Genomic DNA, 17,006 nt, shown 5'->3' on the forward strand with positions numbered 1-17,006 from the left:
TACCTTATAAAGTAGAACCGCATCTCCCCTTTCTCCAATGTAGGACTCTTACAAGTGGGTTACACTAAGTTTCAACAATAATTATGTTTGACGTAGTTGTGGTGGTAATTTAAACAACGGTCACGATACTCGTAAGTATCAATTAATATTATCATTGAAAGAGGGAAAACGACTACTAGCTAAATGAGAAATTTTAAATGTCTATTAATGTAACAATTAATTAACAGAAAACTATATTTTTGCACAAAATCAGTTGTATTATTGTTCAGTTCATAATAATGGTATCATAGTCTCATACCACAATAACAATGTATGCATTTCATATCATGCAAGGCTAAATAACCTGAAAATCATATTGACAAACATACATATGTTTACAATAGTATATGTAGTACACTAATATGTCGAATTTTGTGGTATATAAATCTTCTATATACAAGTGAAAATGTTAAACTGGTGGATGGTATCTAGGCCTCAGGGTACAACGATTAACTCCTCTTATCACCAGCCGTAATATTTTTTTGATCAATTTATATAATAAACGAATGACATGCCCGAGGATGAGTAGTCCTAGCAAGAATATCCAAGCAACACTCGCAATAATTATTGTATCTTGAACAAGATGATGTTTGTTCGACAACAGATCTTCTTTAAAGGAATGTAGGCTCTCTTTGGAGGTCCCAAGGAAGTAAATAGAGACTATGTAAGTCACGGTTGTTGCTGTTACCGCGATCCACATGGTTAACATCAAAAGTCCCATGACGAGTCTCATACAAGGGAGTCCACTTATAAGAAGAACTATCACAGTTAAAGATGACACTAGTCCTATTGTGTTGGAGATGAGGAATGCATCGTATATTCCTTGGTTATGTTGTTGTCCTTGCTCGACATGTGCCATTATCGAACTACCTGCCTTATGACCATTTTCGTTATCTTGCCATACGCCTCCAGGAGGGTTAATTCCGGCTTGGAAAGCCATTGTGGCTATTAGCGATGACACCACCATAAGAGCAGTACGTTGCTTATCTAACCAATCGCGACTGCTTTTTTTAGGTTTCAACAATTTTTTTGCCTTTAACACCTTGGCGCGCCTTAAAGCTAACCAAATTCCGCCATCATGAGCATCTCTCTTAGTTTGGAAGTACATGTCCATTGCAGTTAAGCCATTAGTGTTGATTGCATTTTTCTCCATCCTCTTTTCCTTTAGTAAGAGCTTTATAGTCTACACATTTTACATGTTAGTCAAAAGGGCAAAGTTTATGTTAGGTATAATAAGTATTGCAATTTATATATATATGGAAGACTTGAATTAAGATGGATTATGCCTTATCAATATATATTCACTTTAATATGTACATCGCATTGAACTAAAATAATTTTCATGGTATTTTTTTAACTTTTAATTAAGATTAAAATAAAACGAGTATACAAAATTACAAATATAACTCATACTAGTCAGTGCACACGTCATTCAGACTTATTCCTTAACAAGGAACTGAGGCAACTATTTATTGGGGGAATATGTACTATATTTTTTTTGGTGAAGGGGAATATGTACTATGGCAGCTGCCGTTTTCATGATAACAAGATGTTCCCCCTACTAAACATTTAAATAAAATCAAATTGGATTAAAAATAATTAATGAATTCGCTACAAGTAAACAAACCGGTTTTTTTTTAGGATGCCCCAGTTTCTCATGGTGAGAAACAAATTTTGTTTCTCACATGGCATTTTCGTAAATAAACCAACAACTTTATTCAACTGTAGAGCCCACAATAATGAAAAAGGTGTTGATTTATTCACGAAAATGCCTTCATGAGAAACAAATTTTGTTTCTCACCATGAGAAATAGGGAATTTCCCCCTTTTTTTTTTTATGTAGATGTTTATTTTGCACTACCTTCAATGGTTATACTTTTATACTCTGTATAAGTTTAAACTTATCTATCAATATTATAATTATATTTTAGTAAAAATTAAAAATTCTAAATGATTCACTAATACGAAATAAAATGAAGATTTTACATGTTTATGTGATCATATATGCAATAATTAATTTTATCGGTGTAGATAGGGTCACACATGATGCAATAATATAAACAGTAGACGACACAAATCTTAATTAGGAGCCACAATTTTGTTGGAAACGGAGCAACAGATAAACACAATATTAGGAAGAATAATAAAGTACGGAACAACAAGAAAACAACACACAAGATTTTTACGTGGGAAACCCCTCCTCAATAAGGGAAAAAACCACGGTCCGGATCTCCACGGACGAAAACATCTTTACTAGCAATAATATCGGAAGTACAATGACCACTACTACAATTACAGTACTCCCTCCGTTTTTAAATACTTGCTCAATTTCTCCATGCACAGAGTTTTAGGAGAAATTGGAGAATATAATAAAATATGGAGGTAGTGGGGTAGTTGAGAAAATAAAAAATCGTAAAAAGCAAAAGTAGCGGAAGAATAGGAGGAGAGAGAGTATTATGTTGGGTCCACTTGTGAGAAATAAATTAAATATTGTAAAAGATTTCCATAAAAGGAAATAGAGCAAGTATTTATAAACGGCCCGAAAAGAAAAGTGAAGCAAGTATTTAAAAACGGAGGGAGTATTAGATACAATATATTTTAGGATAGTCTATACTAAGTACCCTCTAACTTTGGTACTTATACTAATTCTAAAATAACCCTCACACTAATATTGTGTTTGCCTCTTTGTCACTTTCTCCCTCACAACTACAACTATAAATCTCCCTCTCTTTGAGATTATAGCTGCTCTACTATTTTGCTAGTAAGGTTCTTCTTGCACACAATACTCATGGCAACATGCTACATTATATACTACCTTCGGTCCAAATTACTCGTAACTTTGAAATATTTTATATCTCAAAAATAATACCTCAAAGTTGCAACTAATTTGGACCAGAGGTAGTATAACAAGATGGAGCTTCTCCATCAAGTTTCCCATCTAGCATCACTACCTTCTTACCTACAACAAGCACCAAGTTTGTAGTAGACAAAATGGTGACAAAGTCTTCTTGCATTTAAGACTTACACTTTGGACTTTTATGTCCATACACCCAAGTTCCAATCGTCACCTATCTTCTTCATTCATTTCCTTTTTTTTTTTTTTTCTTTTTTTATCCTACTATAATTATTATTGCTAATAATAATAATAATAATAATACATCACTAATTGGGATTTGGAGAGATTAACCCAACAAATTTAAGACTTTAGTTAGCCAAGTTACTTAATGTTTGTGTAAGCAACAAATTTGATCAAACTCAAAAATAAAAATACAGCTATTCTGAGAGGGAGGGAGTACCTCATAATGTTTTGCAGCCACTGCTAGGTGTAAAACGGTATTGCCATCGCTGTCCTTGAAGTTAAGCAGTTGACCATCGCCCATTGTTTGTACCAAAGATCTAAGGACTTCTGGCTGACCATGCTTCATACACAAGTGCAAAATACTTTCGCCGCTCGTAGTCCGCTCCCGCGCAGCCTCTGGCTTGGCCCTAAGAAGCACTTCAACCACATGAATTTGACCGTATATAGCCGCAACATGGACTGCGTTCCTACCATCTATATCGCGGGCAAAACACATGTTTGGATTTGCAGTTAACAACACACTAACTATCTCCAAGTACCCTTTTGCCGAGGCCATGTGTAGTGGTGACCATCTTTTTAGTTGATCAAGTTCTTCTGCTAACTCGGGCTTTCGGTGTATTACCTCGGTTGTAAACTCTAAGTACCCGAGGTTAACGGCCACATGTAATGGTGATTGCATAAAACGGCTTGATTTCTCGATGATGCATCGATCGAGGATAAGTGGATCTTGTTGGAGCAAGTTGCGCAACGATGGTACGTCTCCTGTAAGTGCTGCATCGTATAGCCTCGTCGTAAGCAGCTGAAGTCTTTCTCCTTGTGCTTCCATCTTTTACAGCAACAATTTTGAGGAAGAATAAAAGGGGTGATTATCAAGTTCAAATAAGGTTGAAGGCAAGGCTGTAAGAAGCTTTTTTTTTTTTTTTTTTTTTTTTTTGAGGAAAGGCTATACTAAGCTTTGATGTATAGAATTTTGATAGTATTATCATCTTTGAATAAAATTTATAATGACGGTATGATAATGAACAAATTGAGAGTTTTGAATAGTATTTTTCAAAATCCTGCAAAAAAAAAAAAAAAAAAAAAAAAAAAAGGAAAAAGAAAAAGAAAAATTTACAAGGTTGATAATTTGGAAATGTATTTCCTTACTAGTTCATGTCAAAGAGAACTCAATTAGAGAAGTGGCGTAACCGTAACATTGATTAGTTTATTGATGGACTGAGTCGCTAAAATTATTAGCATTACTTGTTTAGACCATATAGTATTCTACTGTTGACTTGTACTAAAATGAAAGTGTTGCATGAAATATTTTATGGAATACAAAGGTTTTTTTACTTGCTATACATGGGCTTCGTCAAAGCAAGCTCAAGTGGGTGGAAAGGAAAAAGATAGATAATTATCTTTTTGATAAAAAGATAGAAAATTTCAATTTTTTAAAAAAAATGGATGAAAAATGTACGGTGTTAAAAAAATTTCAAAATCGAAAATCGTATACCTATAATCATTGATGGTCAAAATGAAAATATGAATAGCGTTAAAAGTCACAAATACGTAAATGGGCTTGAGTCACAAATACGTAAATGGGCTTGGGCCACACCGTACCATCATAACAAGAGTTCACTAAAATTAAGAAAGTGAAATGGGCTTGGAGTTTTAGACACAACTTTCTTGATTATTTCTTTATTGTAAGATACGTTCCAGACATTCCCCCCGGCCCTCTCCCTACTTTTACGTCCATTAAATGTAATTAACACTTCAACTCACATGTAAATTGTCCATAATACTAGCTAATTAACCCAAATCAAATGTGTAATATAATGCTTCAGTTTTTGTTGAAGTTATAGAAGAACCTTCAACATGGCCTAGTATAGATTATCGTAATTATTATAATTGTTATCATGCATGCTGCCACCACTTGACATTCCTGCCATTGTTACCACTGTCTTTGTTCTCTAACAACTATCCTTGATTTACTAACATTTTTAGCACATTCTTTGATTGTAATGCATTGAAAAAGCTTACGAGATTGCAAAAATAAAGCTCCTCGTAGCTCATTGATTATAGGATGATCTCATTAAATGATACAATCTAAATTTGAAAAGTTGATAACCTACTTCTCCGTAGATACTATATTGCGATCATATAAGAAATATATGAGGCGACTTGACTCAGGGTAAAATATGAAAGTGATATATCTTTGTATTTGTAAAAAACGCAAAAAAGAGCAATATATTTACTTGTACAAGAAGGTGAATAAAAATCTCTAAGGGTGCAATTGCAAGATTATGTAAACCTTCCTAAACACGAACGGTACATTTTATGACCAAGTATGAAAACACACATAAAACATTTTATGACCAAGTACATTGTGAAATCTATATGAAAACACACACGATGGTACATTTTATTTAATAATTAAGCATGCCTTATTGGACTAGTTGTACATACTTATTTAGTGATCCATGAATTAAACATATTAACATAAATCTTCAGTTCTTAAAACTTTTTTAACTTTTAACCTCAACTTATGACCGAGACACATCCATATGAAGCGCAAACCATGTCCAAAGAGTATCACTAACATGAGCCATAGCCAGATCTCAACGGAATACTCCATAGCTTCAACCAAGGCAGCTTTGTCCCAAAGCTCATTTGTAAGGTACCCTATTGTGAAAAAGTAAGTTGTTGCACTCGCGGTTACAGCAATCCACAATGTAACCGTCAAGATGAACACAAAATGTCGCTTGCAAGGAAGGCCGCTAATAAGGAGAAGGATGACACTTAGCGATGACATAAGTCCAATAGTGTTGCTAACTTGTACGACATTGTATAAACCTACATCTTTATCGTATGACATTATGGAAGTGCCTGCCTCATGACCATTACTGTTATCCTGCCAAACGCTTCCGGGTGGATTAATTCCGACTTGGAACGACAGGGTTGCAATACAAGATGCCACAACCATTAGAGCTGTGTTCTGCTCCTCCAACCATTTTTCGTCTTTGCTACGCTTCAGCACCTTTTCAGCTCGTAATGTGCTGTGTTGTTTAAGTAATTTCTTAATTTCCTTATCTGCTACTTCACCTTTTGTTGATTCATCCTCTTTATTTCTCCCCAATTTTCTTACAATAGTTTCCCAACAACTTTTTTTTAATTTATTCTCATTTTTTTTATCCTTCCTAATTTTTGTTAGATCGTAAATATCCATTATTGTTTTGTTTTTCTTGTTCATAGCATTTTTATCTATCTTGTCACCTTGCTCAAGTAGAAATTTTACCATCTGCATCGTCATCAAATAAAATTTTTAAGAAAAGGCAGGCAAAAAATGAAAAGGTTTGCTTAATATGTATGTTGATTTGTTGGTACTCTTAATAATTAACATCAATATTTGAATTGAAACTTAAATGGTCCTCACGTGATTTTACATGCAATTTACAAACAATTAAATTAGGATTGAGATATTCTAAGAGCATAATTAAGTGGACCATGATCTTTAATAAGGCTTATAGTACAACTTTTACAAAAAAAAAAATTAAAAAAAAATAATATATATATATATATATATATATATATATATATATATATATATATATATATATATATATATATATATATATATATATATAATAATAATAATAATAATAATAATAATAATAATAATAAAAAAAAAAAAAAAAAAAAAAAGAAAGTAAATAAATAAATATTAATATAAATAATAATAATAAAAAAATTCAGTATTAGCATTTTTTTTATCCTGTTCCTATTATCCAGCAGATTAGTTGGTAAGTTAGTAGCACTTTGTTAGGAGTTTAATATTTAGGTGGGTTTCTTATTATACTAGTGGAATTATGCTTCCTAGCTTTGTTTGGTATTATATACAAGCAGCAACCATGTATTCAGTTGAGTTAAATGCAATTAATAAAATAGCCCTTTAATTCCACCTATCCTCTAATATTTCATTTATACTTTATTTTACTTTATATAACTATCACATAATTGTCACTGATACGAAATTAAAGATGTTAGTGATCAAAGTTTTGTATGATTATATGGTACAAGAGCAAAGTCATGATAGTATAATACTAAAATCAACGTAAAAATTAAACCTTAATATGTAAAAATTTAAAGAAAATTGAAGTGTTAGATTCGATGTCATGTACCTCGGTTTCTTTGTAAGCCACAGCAAGGTGCAAGACAGTATTGCCATCACTATCTTGGGAGTTAAGTAACTCAAGATCATACGTAATTTCAACCAATGCTTTCAATGTTTCTTCCTGACAATTTTTGACGCACAAATGTAAAATAGTTTCACCTCTCGCAGTTCGTTCCAATGCAGCCTGACGCTTCTTCTCGATAAACTCTATAAGCACTTGAGTGTTTCCATTTACAGCCGCGACATGAAGGGGCGTCATTCCATCTTGATCTTGCACGAAACACATGTTTGGCTTCACTTCGAGCAACTCCTGGACAATTGGTAACGACCCTTTTTGTGCAGCTGCAATGTGTAGTGGTGTTGATCTTTTTATTTGATCAACCACCTCGGCTAGTTTTGGCTTTCGCTTTAGAATTTCTTTTACGAAATCTAAATGATTCATTTCAACAGCTATATGTAATGGAGATTGCATATAGGTGCATGATTTTTCAACGATGCATCGGTCGAGAACTAATGCATCATTTTCTAGCAACTTGAACAAGTTTTTTGTTTCTCCCTCAAGTGCGGCTTCATATATATTTATATTTGTAGGAAGTGTTTGTGTTATTTCACTTTTATTTACCATTTTGAATTACAAAAATATAGAAAGCTGGGAAATTCTTTTAAAGGGCTTAATGGAAATATAATTGCAGGCTTTCTATATATAGGGTTTCGAAAGTTGGTTATTGGGTAAGAGTGTAATATGATATAAGTATCAATAAAAAAAGGATAAAGGTAACAACCAATATATTAAGTAGGTCAAGGAAAGAATGAGAAACTTTGTACGACAACACTTAAGGAATATTATTATAGTTCGGCTTGTAACCTATCACATGTATTAATAATGTCATAAACTCGTAATAATAGCAGATTTATACACTATATTATCATCTCATGTCATATTTACGGTTAAGTTAATTATGCAATAGACTGTGTTGCAGCGCTAAGCTTGTTAGATAGGCAATTATATATAATTAAACTCACCGGAAAGACCTTTTTGTAGCGATTGTAATTATTATTTAGTCTTTATAAATATATATATATATATATATATAATAAAAGTAAAATGTGATACACAAAAAAGATACTCCGTAATGTAATGAAGACAAGCTAAGATTGATCAAAGAAAATTCGATAAGTAAAGTGAGCGAAAGTAATATAAAAGTAAAATCTCACTCAACGAATATTGAATTGGCGTTCGGTTGACTGAGGCCCAAGGACCAAAAGCCCATAATTCACTTTTACATTAGAATTGAAGGCATTAGTGTGATGTCAATATGCATTTGTAATTCTTTGCCGATTAGCTCAATAGAGATATATATTGCCAACATTAACTTTATAATTTCAAGCTCATTCATCATAAAACAACAATTGGATATTTGGAGGCAATGTTTGGGATGTACACGTTCTATACCATATTTTACCCTCATTTTATAGCTATTTTCGTATGGTTTTTGAGCTCTACGGAGCTACTTCTTGATAATATTATCTTCTCTAGCGTGGCTTGGTCTATTTAATTGATTTTGTAGGCACATGAAGATTTTCGGATGATTTGAACTTGTTTTGGATAGCCATGAGAGCTTATTAAGATGGAGAGAATTTTACCCGTGTCCGCCCTGGAGGGCAACATTGCCCTAGTAGCCAGGGCGAAGAAGAAAATTAAGGAAGGAGAAGAGAAGAGCAAAGTAGTACATAGATGTATCTTAACCCCGTCGCCCTGGCAGGGCAAGGTTGCCCAGGTAGACCGGGCAAGTGAAGTTATCAACATTATAAGCTCTGAAAGTCAGATTCTCTACTTGATGCTTCTCGCGCCCGACCGTGCGGCTTTGCCCGGTCTGACCGGGCACGGTTTCGCGAAGCCCGTTTTCTTATTTTTCGGGATTTCTTAATTAAGGGATATAAATACCCATTGTAAACCCCGATTAAATAGACTTAGTTATTATTTTATAGCTTTTAAACATTCATTAGAACCCTAATATTCTCTCTAGATCTAGATTAATTTGCACTTTCAAGTTTTGATCTTTGTTCATCAACAATTGGTACTTTTCTTCATTCAAGCAATTGGTATTCATCTTTACTTTTTCTTTTACTTTTAATTGCCTTTTAATCATGTTTTCTTCGTTTAATATTGTTTTTGCTTTCATTAATATGTGTGAGTAGTTTCTTTATTCCAAGATCTAGTGGAACCCGAATATGATTAATGCATGATTTAATTCTTTAAATTCTCTAATGATAATTGTAATTGATTTGCTTAATTGATTATGCTCATGCCAATACTAGATTAGGGATAATTGGTATTGTTATTAATCCTTTGTTTTAATCGCAATGGGAGTTGGGTTTTGACGGATTTGAATAAATCAATTAAGGGTTTGAAGTTCATCACGGGAGTAGTTGAATGGATGATTAGGAAGTTAGAGTAATGTGCTTAAGGTCTTTACCTTACATGATTATTCATGGATTAATAATCCTCATTAATCAATTGAATTATGTGTTAGGGGTAGAATGACTATTGCATTAATCGTATTCATGGTGATGCTTGATCTTGGATGTTTTTAGCATTGAATTGTCATATTGCTTTGTTTTAGTCGTTTTAATTAGTTCTTTAGTTATTGATTCTCACTTATTTGATTTGGTTACTTGCTTAGTAATTGCTTGAGTTCTTTTAATTAGTTGAACCATAGTCTCTTGGGATTTGACCCTTGCTTGCCCGTCTACATAGTAATGGTCTAGTTAGGTTTATTTTTGTTAGGTACGCGACAAGCCTATCAGTTTGTCTAAGAGACAACACACAATCCGTGTAATACTTAACTTCATCTTCACTCCATCCACAACCTTGTATTATTAAATCTTCTTCATCTTGAAACGAGATACCTGGAAATGTGTGGAGAGCGTATAGATAAACACCAACTTTTAAAAAAAAAAAAAAGAGAGAAACGACGTTATTAATAAGATAGGTATAAATTCTATCATATATTGATCGCCACTAAAACCAAGCAACTTGACCTCCTTAAGATTTTGGTATGGTTGACATAGAGATTAGAGACATGGAAGCCCATTTTATTGCTGGAAATTTAAATCGAACAGTATCAATTTCTGGAAGGTTTAGCGCAAGCAGTTCCAAGTATGGGGCAACCTAATTATGGAAGCAGCTAGTTGGTAGCCTAGTCGTACCTAACAATGATACTCAACATCCACCGTGAGATGTTATTGATTACTGAATACACAAAGTTGTGCAAAATCATCGATATTTCCCTTAATTTATTTAATTTAGGACCATTGAAATTCCTTACAATTGCATTGACTACTTGTATAAAATAATAAAATTGTCATCAATTGGAGAGTACTTGTAAAGTTGAGAATAGGGTGTGATGTACATAAGTTTTTCCATCTTTTTGAAAGGACGCTAACAACTATAATTTCCTTCCATGTCAACCCTGTCAAAATTTGTGAGATGACATCATCGGGCAAATCATCAATACTCAAAATTTGTGAGAAAAAATTCAATTTCATAGTTCTGTTTTAACAAAGGAGTATAAAGAAAAGCCCTTACCTGATGGAGGAAACACCGCTCACGATGAAAATATTGTGATATCGGTTTAATTATCTAACCCACCTTACGTGTGAGATAATATAAACTTTTTAATCATAGTGATTTCCATTGATCAATATTTATAGGGTTACATAGATAGTCCTAATTATATTAGGTAACTAACAAGATATGTAAAGATATCATAAAAATATTCTTATACAAAATATATCTTAAACATAGGAGGAGAATATTCTAGGCATGTTTTATATGAGATGCAATAATCTAATAAACAAAAAACAATGTACTCATGATATATAAATATGCCTTCAATTTTTATTTTTATTTTTTTGGACTGATAAATTTTCCAAATTGAAGCTAAATTTAACCAAATTAAATAGTCTGTTGTGAAGAATACTTCGTATCAAACAAGAAAACCCTGGCTGATCTCCAACACTTTGATGTAAAAATTATCACCAGCGTGCATTATTTGATCATGTACAGGTATTTGTTGGATTAATATTTAGTTACTATTTTTCAGGTTAGTTGGAGAGTTAGTGATGCAAGAGCATGGACACTACTTTTGGGCCATATTGACTATTGTTGACTTGATAAAGATCTGAAGAGCTTGATTTGAATTATTTAGATGATTTTCCTCGTATGTGAGATGTGACTTAGGTTGTATTAATTTAGTTATTATTTTGTAATTAATCCTAGCCTTTCATTTTGTATGGTTTAGATTTAATGAGGTTTAGGGTTTTATTTCATGTACTAGTGCCTCCTTATAAACGAGTTACTTTATGAGGTAAATGCATAGGCTTGTTTTGATTATTGAAATAATGAGATTTTTTCTCTTCTTTGAGTTCTTTGTGATCTCTCATTTGTGGTAAAATCTCAATCTTTATCAAACTTTGTAATTGATTAGATTGAAACCCTTGTTTCTCTAGACTTTGTGACTAGTGAATCAAGTCATTTTGCTAAATAATCTTACTTGGATCTTGATCCAAGATTATATCTTTATTTTTCTTGCATTCAAAAACTTACAAAAAATCATCAAAAATAGATCTTTGTTTACTCTTTTTCATATCAGTTAGGCCTCGTTCATTTCACCTTAAAGCTTATTAAGAGATTTGAACTTCTAACCTCATATCATTGAATAAATACAAAGTATCTTGCTATCTTAGCTAATAATGATTTATGCTCTATTCATCCACATAAATATATTTAAATGTAGAATTTAAAAAAAAAAAATCCAAACTAAAAACAAAAGAGATTTATATTATGTACTTTTTATATTCTCCGGTCTATACAAAACTATATTCCAAATCACTAATACTAAAAAAAATTAACAGTTTATTAAAAAAATTACTCAAAGTAAAATCCCGGCGGAACATAAACATCCGAGTCACACACTAGTTGTATTATTATAAACTCACATGGTAAAACTACCAAACCAAATAAAACAATCTAAAATTTAAAAAGAAATATTGAAAATAAATGGATGAAACGCAAAGTGTTAAGAAATTATAAGACAGTATACCCGATGGTCAAAGTGAAGAAATGAACCTACATTTATTTTGGTTATAACATACCGATGGTTTTTTTTTTTGTTGCAGTTATAGAAGAACCCTCAGCATGGCCTAGCTAGATTATAGTAATTATAATTATCCCATGCATAGGGCATAGGAAAGGCCAACATTAGTAGTTAGATTAGCAAGAGTGATAGAAATTTGAACAACATTTTATTTCCCATGGAAAAAACATAAACATGACTAGATGATTAGATGAAGAAAATATAATCATAAGAAACTGAATTTGACAAACTTTTTCCGTGTAAGAGCATAGAAAAAAAACTATGCCCTCACTTTGGACATGCCAAAAAAAAAAAACATTCCTTTAAACACATTATTGTATCTTTTCCCAATAATCTAAACATCAGGACAATATGTATCTTTTCCCAAAACATGTTTAATATGCGACCTCTTGTTATGACCTAATAGCTTCCATATGAAGCGCAAACCATGTCCCACGAGTATAATCAACATCAACCATAGCCAAATCTCAACAGAATACTCCAAAGCATCTTCTACTAACACCGCCTTTTCAAGAATCTCATTTGTTAGATACCCTATCGTGTAGAAGTAAGTTGTTGCACTCGCCGTTACAGCAATCCACAATGTAACCCTCAAAACGAACACGAAATATTTCTTGCAAGGAAGGCCGCTAATAAGGAGAAGAATGACACTTAGAGAAGACATTAGTCCAATTGTGTTACTAACTTGTATAATGCTATAGAAATCTCCATGTTTATCATACGCCATTATGGAAGTTCCTGCCTCGTGACCATCATTATCTTGCCATACGCCTCCAGGAGGATTCATTCCAACTTGAAACGATAAGGTTGCAATACAAGATGCAACCACCATTAGAGCAGTGTTTTGCTCTTCCAACCATTTTTCGTCTTTGCTACGTTTTAGCACTTTTTTAGCTCGTGATACATGTTTTTCTTTAAATAAAATCTCGAGCTTTTTATCAGCTTCTCTTAATCTTTCCTCTTCAGCTTCAATTAATTTTTCCTCTTTTGCTCCATCCTCTAAATCTTCCTCATCAACTTCTTTTTTATTATCCATGTTAACGTTTTTAACCATAGATTCCTTGCTACAAATTTTAGTTTTCTCAAAAATATCCTTAATTGTTTGCCCTTTTTTGTTTATAGCATTTTTATGTATCTTGTCACCTTTTCCTAGTAGAAATTTTACCATCTGCATTGCCACCAAATACGAAATTATTTAAGAGAAGGCATGCAAATGTGCAAGGGTTAGCTTAATTTTTAGATAGGATAATATAAAACTAAATAAGGATGTTGGTGATGGGAGGACTTAATAAAAACACACGTATTAATATATTAATTTTGAAATATTTATAAATTTTTTTATTAATTTTTCTTATTAATTTACAAAATTTAGTTTTTATTATTACTAAAATCAAAAAAGTAATTCAAAAATTAATTATAAAAAAGAAAAATACATTTTAAAAATAAGAATAAATATTTATAAATTTTGTACATAATAAATAAATAAATAATCAACCAATAAAAATTATTATAATAGTAGTCATTTTAAGGATGACTGCCATAAAATTATCAGAAGAATTAAGTAACCCGATGATATTCATGACAATATAACTTAATGAAAAAAAATTATGCTTGTATAACTTAGCGAAGTAAATTGTTGTTAGTATAACTTAGCAAAGTAAATTCATGCTAACAAATTAAACCAAAATATATAGATACTTGAAGAGAATTATTGAAGTGTTAGGCTTGATGTTACCTCGATTTCTTTGTAAGCCACAGCAAGATGCAAGACAGTATTACCATCACTATCCTCGGAGTTAAGTAACTCGAGATCATACGTAATTTCAACCAATTCTTTTAGAGTCTCTAATTGACAATTTTTCACACACAAATGTAAAATAGTTTCACCTCTCGTTGTTCGTTCCAAAGCAGCCTGCCGCTTCTTCCGGAGAAACACCTTAAGCACGTTGATGTTACCATTTACAGCCGCGACATGAAGGGGCGTCATTCCATCTTGATCGTGCACGAAACACATGTTTGGTGCCGCGCTGAGCAAGCTGCGGACAATTCCTAACGGCTGTTTCGTTTGAGCGGCCGCAATGTGTAGTGGTGTTGATCTTTTTAATTGATCAACAACCTCGGCTAGTTCCGGATTTAGGCTTAGAAGTTCTTTGACGAATTCTAAGTGCCCCTTTTTAACAGCTACATGTAACGGAGATTGCATAACGACACACGGTTTTTCGATAATGCAACGATCTAGAATAAATTCATCGGTTTTTAGTAATTCACCCAAGGAAGTTTTATCTCCCTTAAGTGCGGCTTCATATAGTGTTGTAGGGAAAGATAGGCTAATTTCATCACTTTGTTTTTCCATTTTGAATTTTGGTTTTTGAATTTAGAAAGTTGAAACAAATTGTTTTAAAGGGCTTATTGAAAATGTAATTGAACGCTTTCTATATATAGTATATGAAAAGTTGGTTATTGGGAAAGAGTATGAGATGTACAAAATGGATAAAGGTAACAGCGAATTTACTAAGCTAGTGAAGGAAAGAATGAGAAACTTTGTAAGACAGCGTAAGGATTATATTATGCTGCCACTATTAAACCTAACTTTGTAAGACTGTGTACGGATTATTTGCCGTAAAACAAAGTCGATGGCCAGAATAAGGTTAAAGAACCCTCTTCACAAACTAAGTGGGATAAAACGACCTTTGTTGCCACGTTTTTATAAACGGACCTTTGTCATGATGTGGACCATTTAATAGGAAATTTTCTAACAAATTGTCCTAATTAAAATCACGGTAGTATAATAAATGTAGTTCTACGACTAACAATATGAGTTAACTAGGTTAAAACCACGCAATGTCATTTTCAATAATTATTCTAAAATTTTCACTACATTTAATTATAAAAAATAAAAATTATTTGTCCCGTTCAAAAAAAAAAAAAGAAAAAATTATTTGTATAAAATATTAATACTGCATACAAATAAATTTACCAAAATATATTTAGTTTTTATTTAAAAATAGTTATTATGAAAGAGCCTATATATTAGCCGAATAGGCGTTTTAAAATATGCATTAGACCATTTTCACCAACAAATTGGTATTTTACATAATATAACAATGAGTCTTGTATAAGTCGATTTTACTTTAATTTTATTGTAAGATGGTCTAATTTGTAATAAGTTTAATTATATTTAAATGTGTAATTTTAAATGGATTTATGATATAAAGGTTATTATGATTTATCTAACTCATTATAACTGAGTTTTGTGTGTAAAATTTATATTAGAAATAGTTAATTTTGTATTATATAAGGGTAATAATAACTTTAAACAATTTTATAGAAACTTTAACCCGTCTTCAAATTTACAATAACTTATTGAATTCCGTCTTAATGAAAAATTTGTGATAATACAATTCGGGCATATCATTTTGACAACTTATGCATAGGGCCCATTGAATGATGATTGCTTGCCCTTTTGACAAGCATCTCCTATGCTTGTACGTGAATTGAGTAAATTTGTATGATACCGACCATGTGATACGCGGCGAAAAGATAATGTAACGAAGCCAAGCTAAGAGTGATTAAAGAAAATTCGATTACTAAAGTGACTGTAAGCAGGCAAAATCTCACTCAATGGATTGGATTCGTTACTTGTCATGCATATGATGTAAGCATTACTTCGTCACCTTTTGAAATACTTTGTATAAATTACACTACTATCTAAAATCTTAATTGATACTCTATTAGTGTCGTATACTCGATTTGGGGCAAGACAACTACAACGGCAGCCCAAGGCCCAAAGACCAAAAGCCCAAACCTCACGGGTTTCATGTTTGTGAGATTAAAAATAATACCATTAAAAATAGTAACCCTGAGAAAATTGGAAAAATTACAAATTAAATAACAAAATTTTAACTATTGCACTATTCAGACCATTAACTATTGCATTATTAATACACTGATATAAGTAATCTCATATGATGCACAAATTTAATCATATAAGTATACACTTTACGTTCATTAAAAAAAAAAAGTATGCACTTAAATTTTCTTTAAATTTCCAGTTCTATATTTGTGGAATTAATTTTTTTTTTTTTTTTTTTTTTTTTTTTTTTTTTTTTTGCATTTCTATAATGATTACTATGTTTTAAGCTAAGACATTTATTCTTAAAATTTGTGAATAAAATAATAAAAATGTATATGAAGCAAATCCAACAGAAAAATAGTAATGTAAGGAGTTAGTGTAAGAAAATGGAAGATTGATGATGTGTTTGAGTTTTTTGAAACCGAAGGTTAAAAGAATTTAAACAAATAAAATAAATAAAAAGGCATGATAATTTAAATTAAAAAATAAATCAATGTTGGAAAATACATGTTGATTAGTTATCTTTTATACACAAATTCTTATACGTGGTTAGCCACATGATGTGGCCATTTCACGTAATCACATATAAGGAAATTAATTAAGTAATAGGGGGTCAGGGTGATGAGAAAATGGGGATACCTTAACATATGTAGGTTACTTTTTTTTTTTTGAAACCACATATGTAGGTCACTTAAATGAGAAAAAAGAGTTACTTTCTTAAATAAGT

The 17,006-nt window shown here is 31.9% G+C and overlaps 3 protein-coding genes across 3 annotated transcripts; all 3 read right to left on the reverse strand.

Moving 5' to 3' along the window:
- Positions 1 to 363: 363 nt before the first annotated feature.
- LOC145556401 (uncharacterized) lies at positions 364 to 4,201 on the reverse strand. The gene is made up of 2 exons (XM_081618051.1): positions 3,335 to 4,201; positions 364 to 1,222 (listed from the first exon to the last, which is right to left on the reverse strand). The coding sequence occupies exons 1-2, from the start codon at positions 3,941 to 3,943 to the stop codon at positions 449 to 451; spliced, it is 1,383 nt and encodes a 460-aa protein (XP_081474177.1). The 5' UTR covers positions 3,944 to 4,201; the 3' UTR covers positions 364 to 448.
- A 1,147-nt stretch (positions 4,202 to 5,348) lies between these two features.
- On the reverse strand, positions 5,349 to 7,923 carry LOC145556402 (uncharacterized). The gene is made up of 2 exons (XM_081618052.1): positions 7,275 to 7,923; positions 5,349 to 6,394 (listed from the first exon to the last, which is right to left on the reverse strand). The coding sequence occupies exons 1-2, from the start codon at positions 7,890 to 7,892 to the stop codon at positions 5,591 to 5,593; spliced, it is 1,422 nt and encodes a 473-aa protein (XP_081474178.1). The 5' UTR covers positions 7,893 to 7,923; the 3' UTR covers positions 5,349 to 5,590.
- A 4,617-nt stretch (positions 7,924 to 12,540) lies between these two features.
- Positions 12,541 to 14,813, reverse strand: LOC145556403 (uncharacterized). Its single transcript, XM_081618054.1, has 2 exons — positions 14,162 to 14,813; positions 12,541 to 13,594 (listed from the first exon to the last, which is right to left on the reverse strand). Exons 1-2 carry the CDS (start codon positions 14,777 to 14,779, stop codon positions 12,761 to 12,763), a joined length of 1,452 nt encoding a protein of 483 aa, XP_081474180.1. The 5' UTR covers positions 14,780 to 14,813; the 3' UTR covers positions 12,541 to 12,760.
- Positions 14,814 to 17,006: the final 2,193 nt, after the last annotated feature.

The sequence above is a fragment of the Chenopodium album genome, chromosome 8 (genome assembly GCF_948465745.1).
Source record: "Chenopodium album chromosome 8, dcCheAlbu1.1, whole genome shotgun sequence".
NCBI lineage: Eukaryota > Viridiplantae > Streptophyta > Magnoliopsida > Caryophyllales > Amaranthaceae > Chenopodium > Chenopodium album.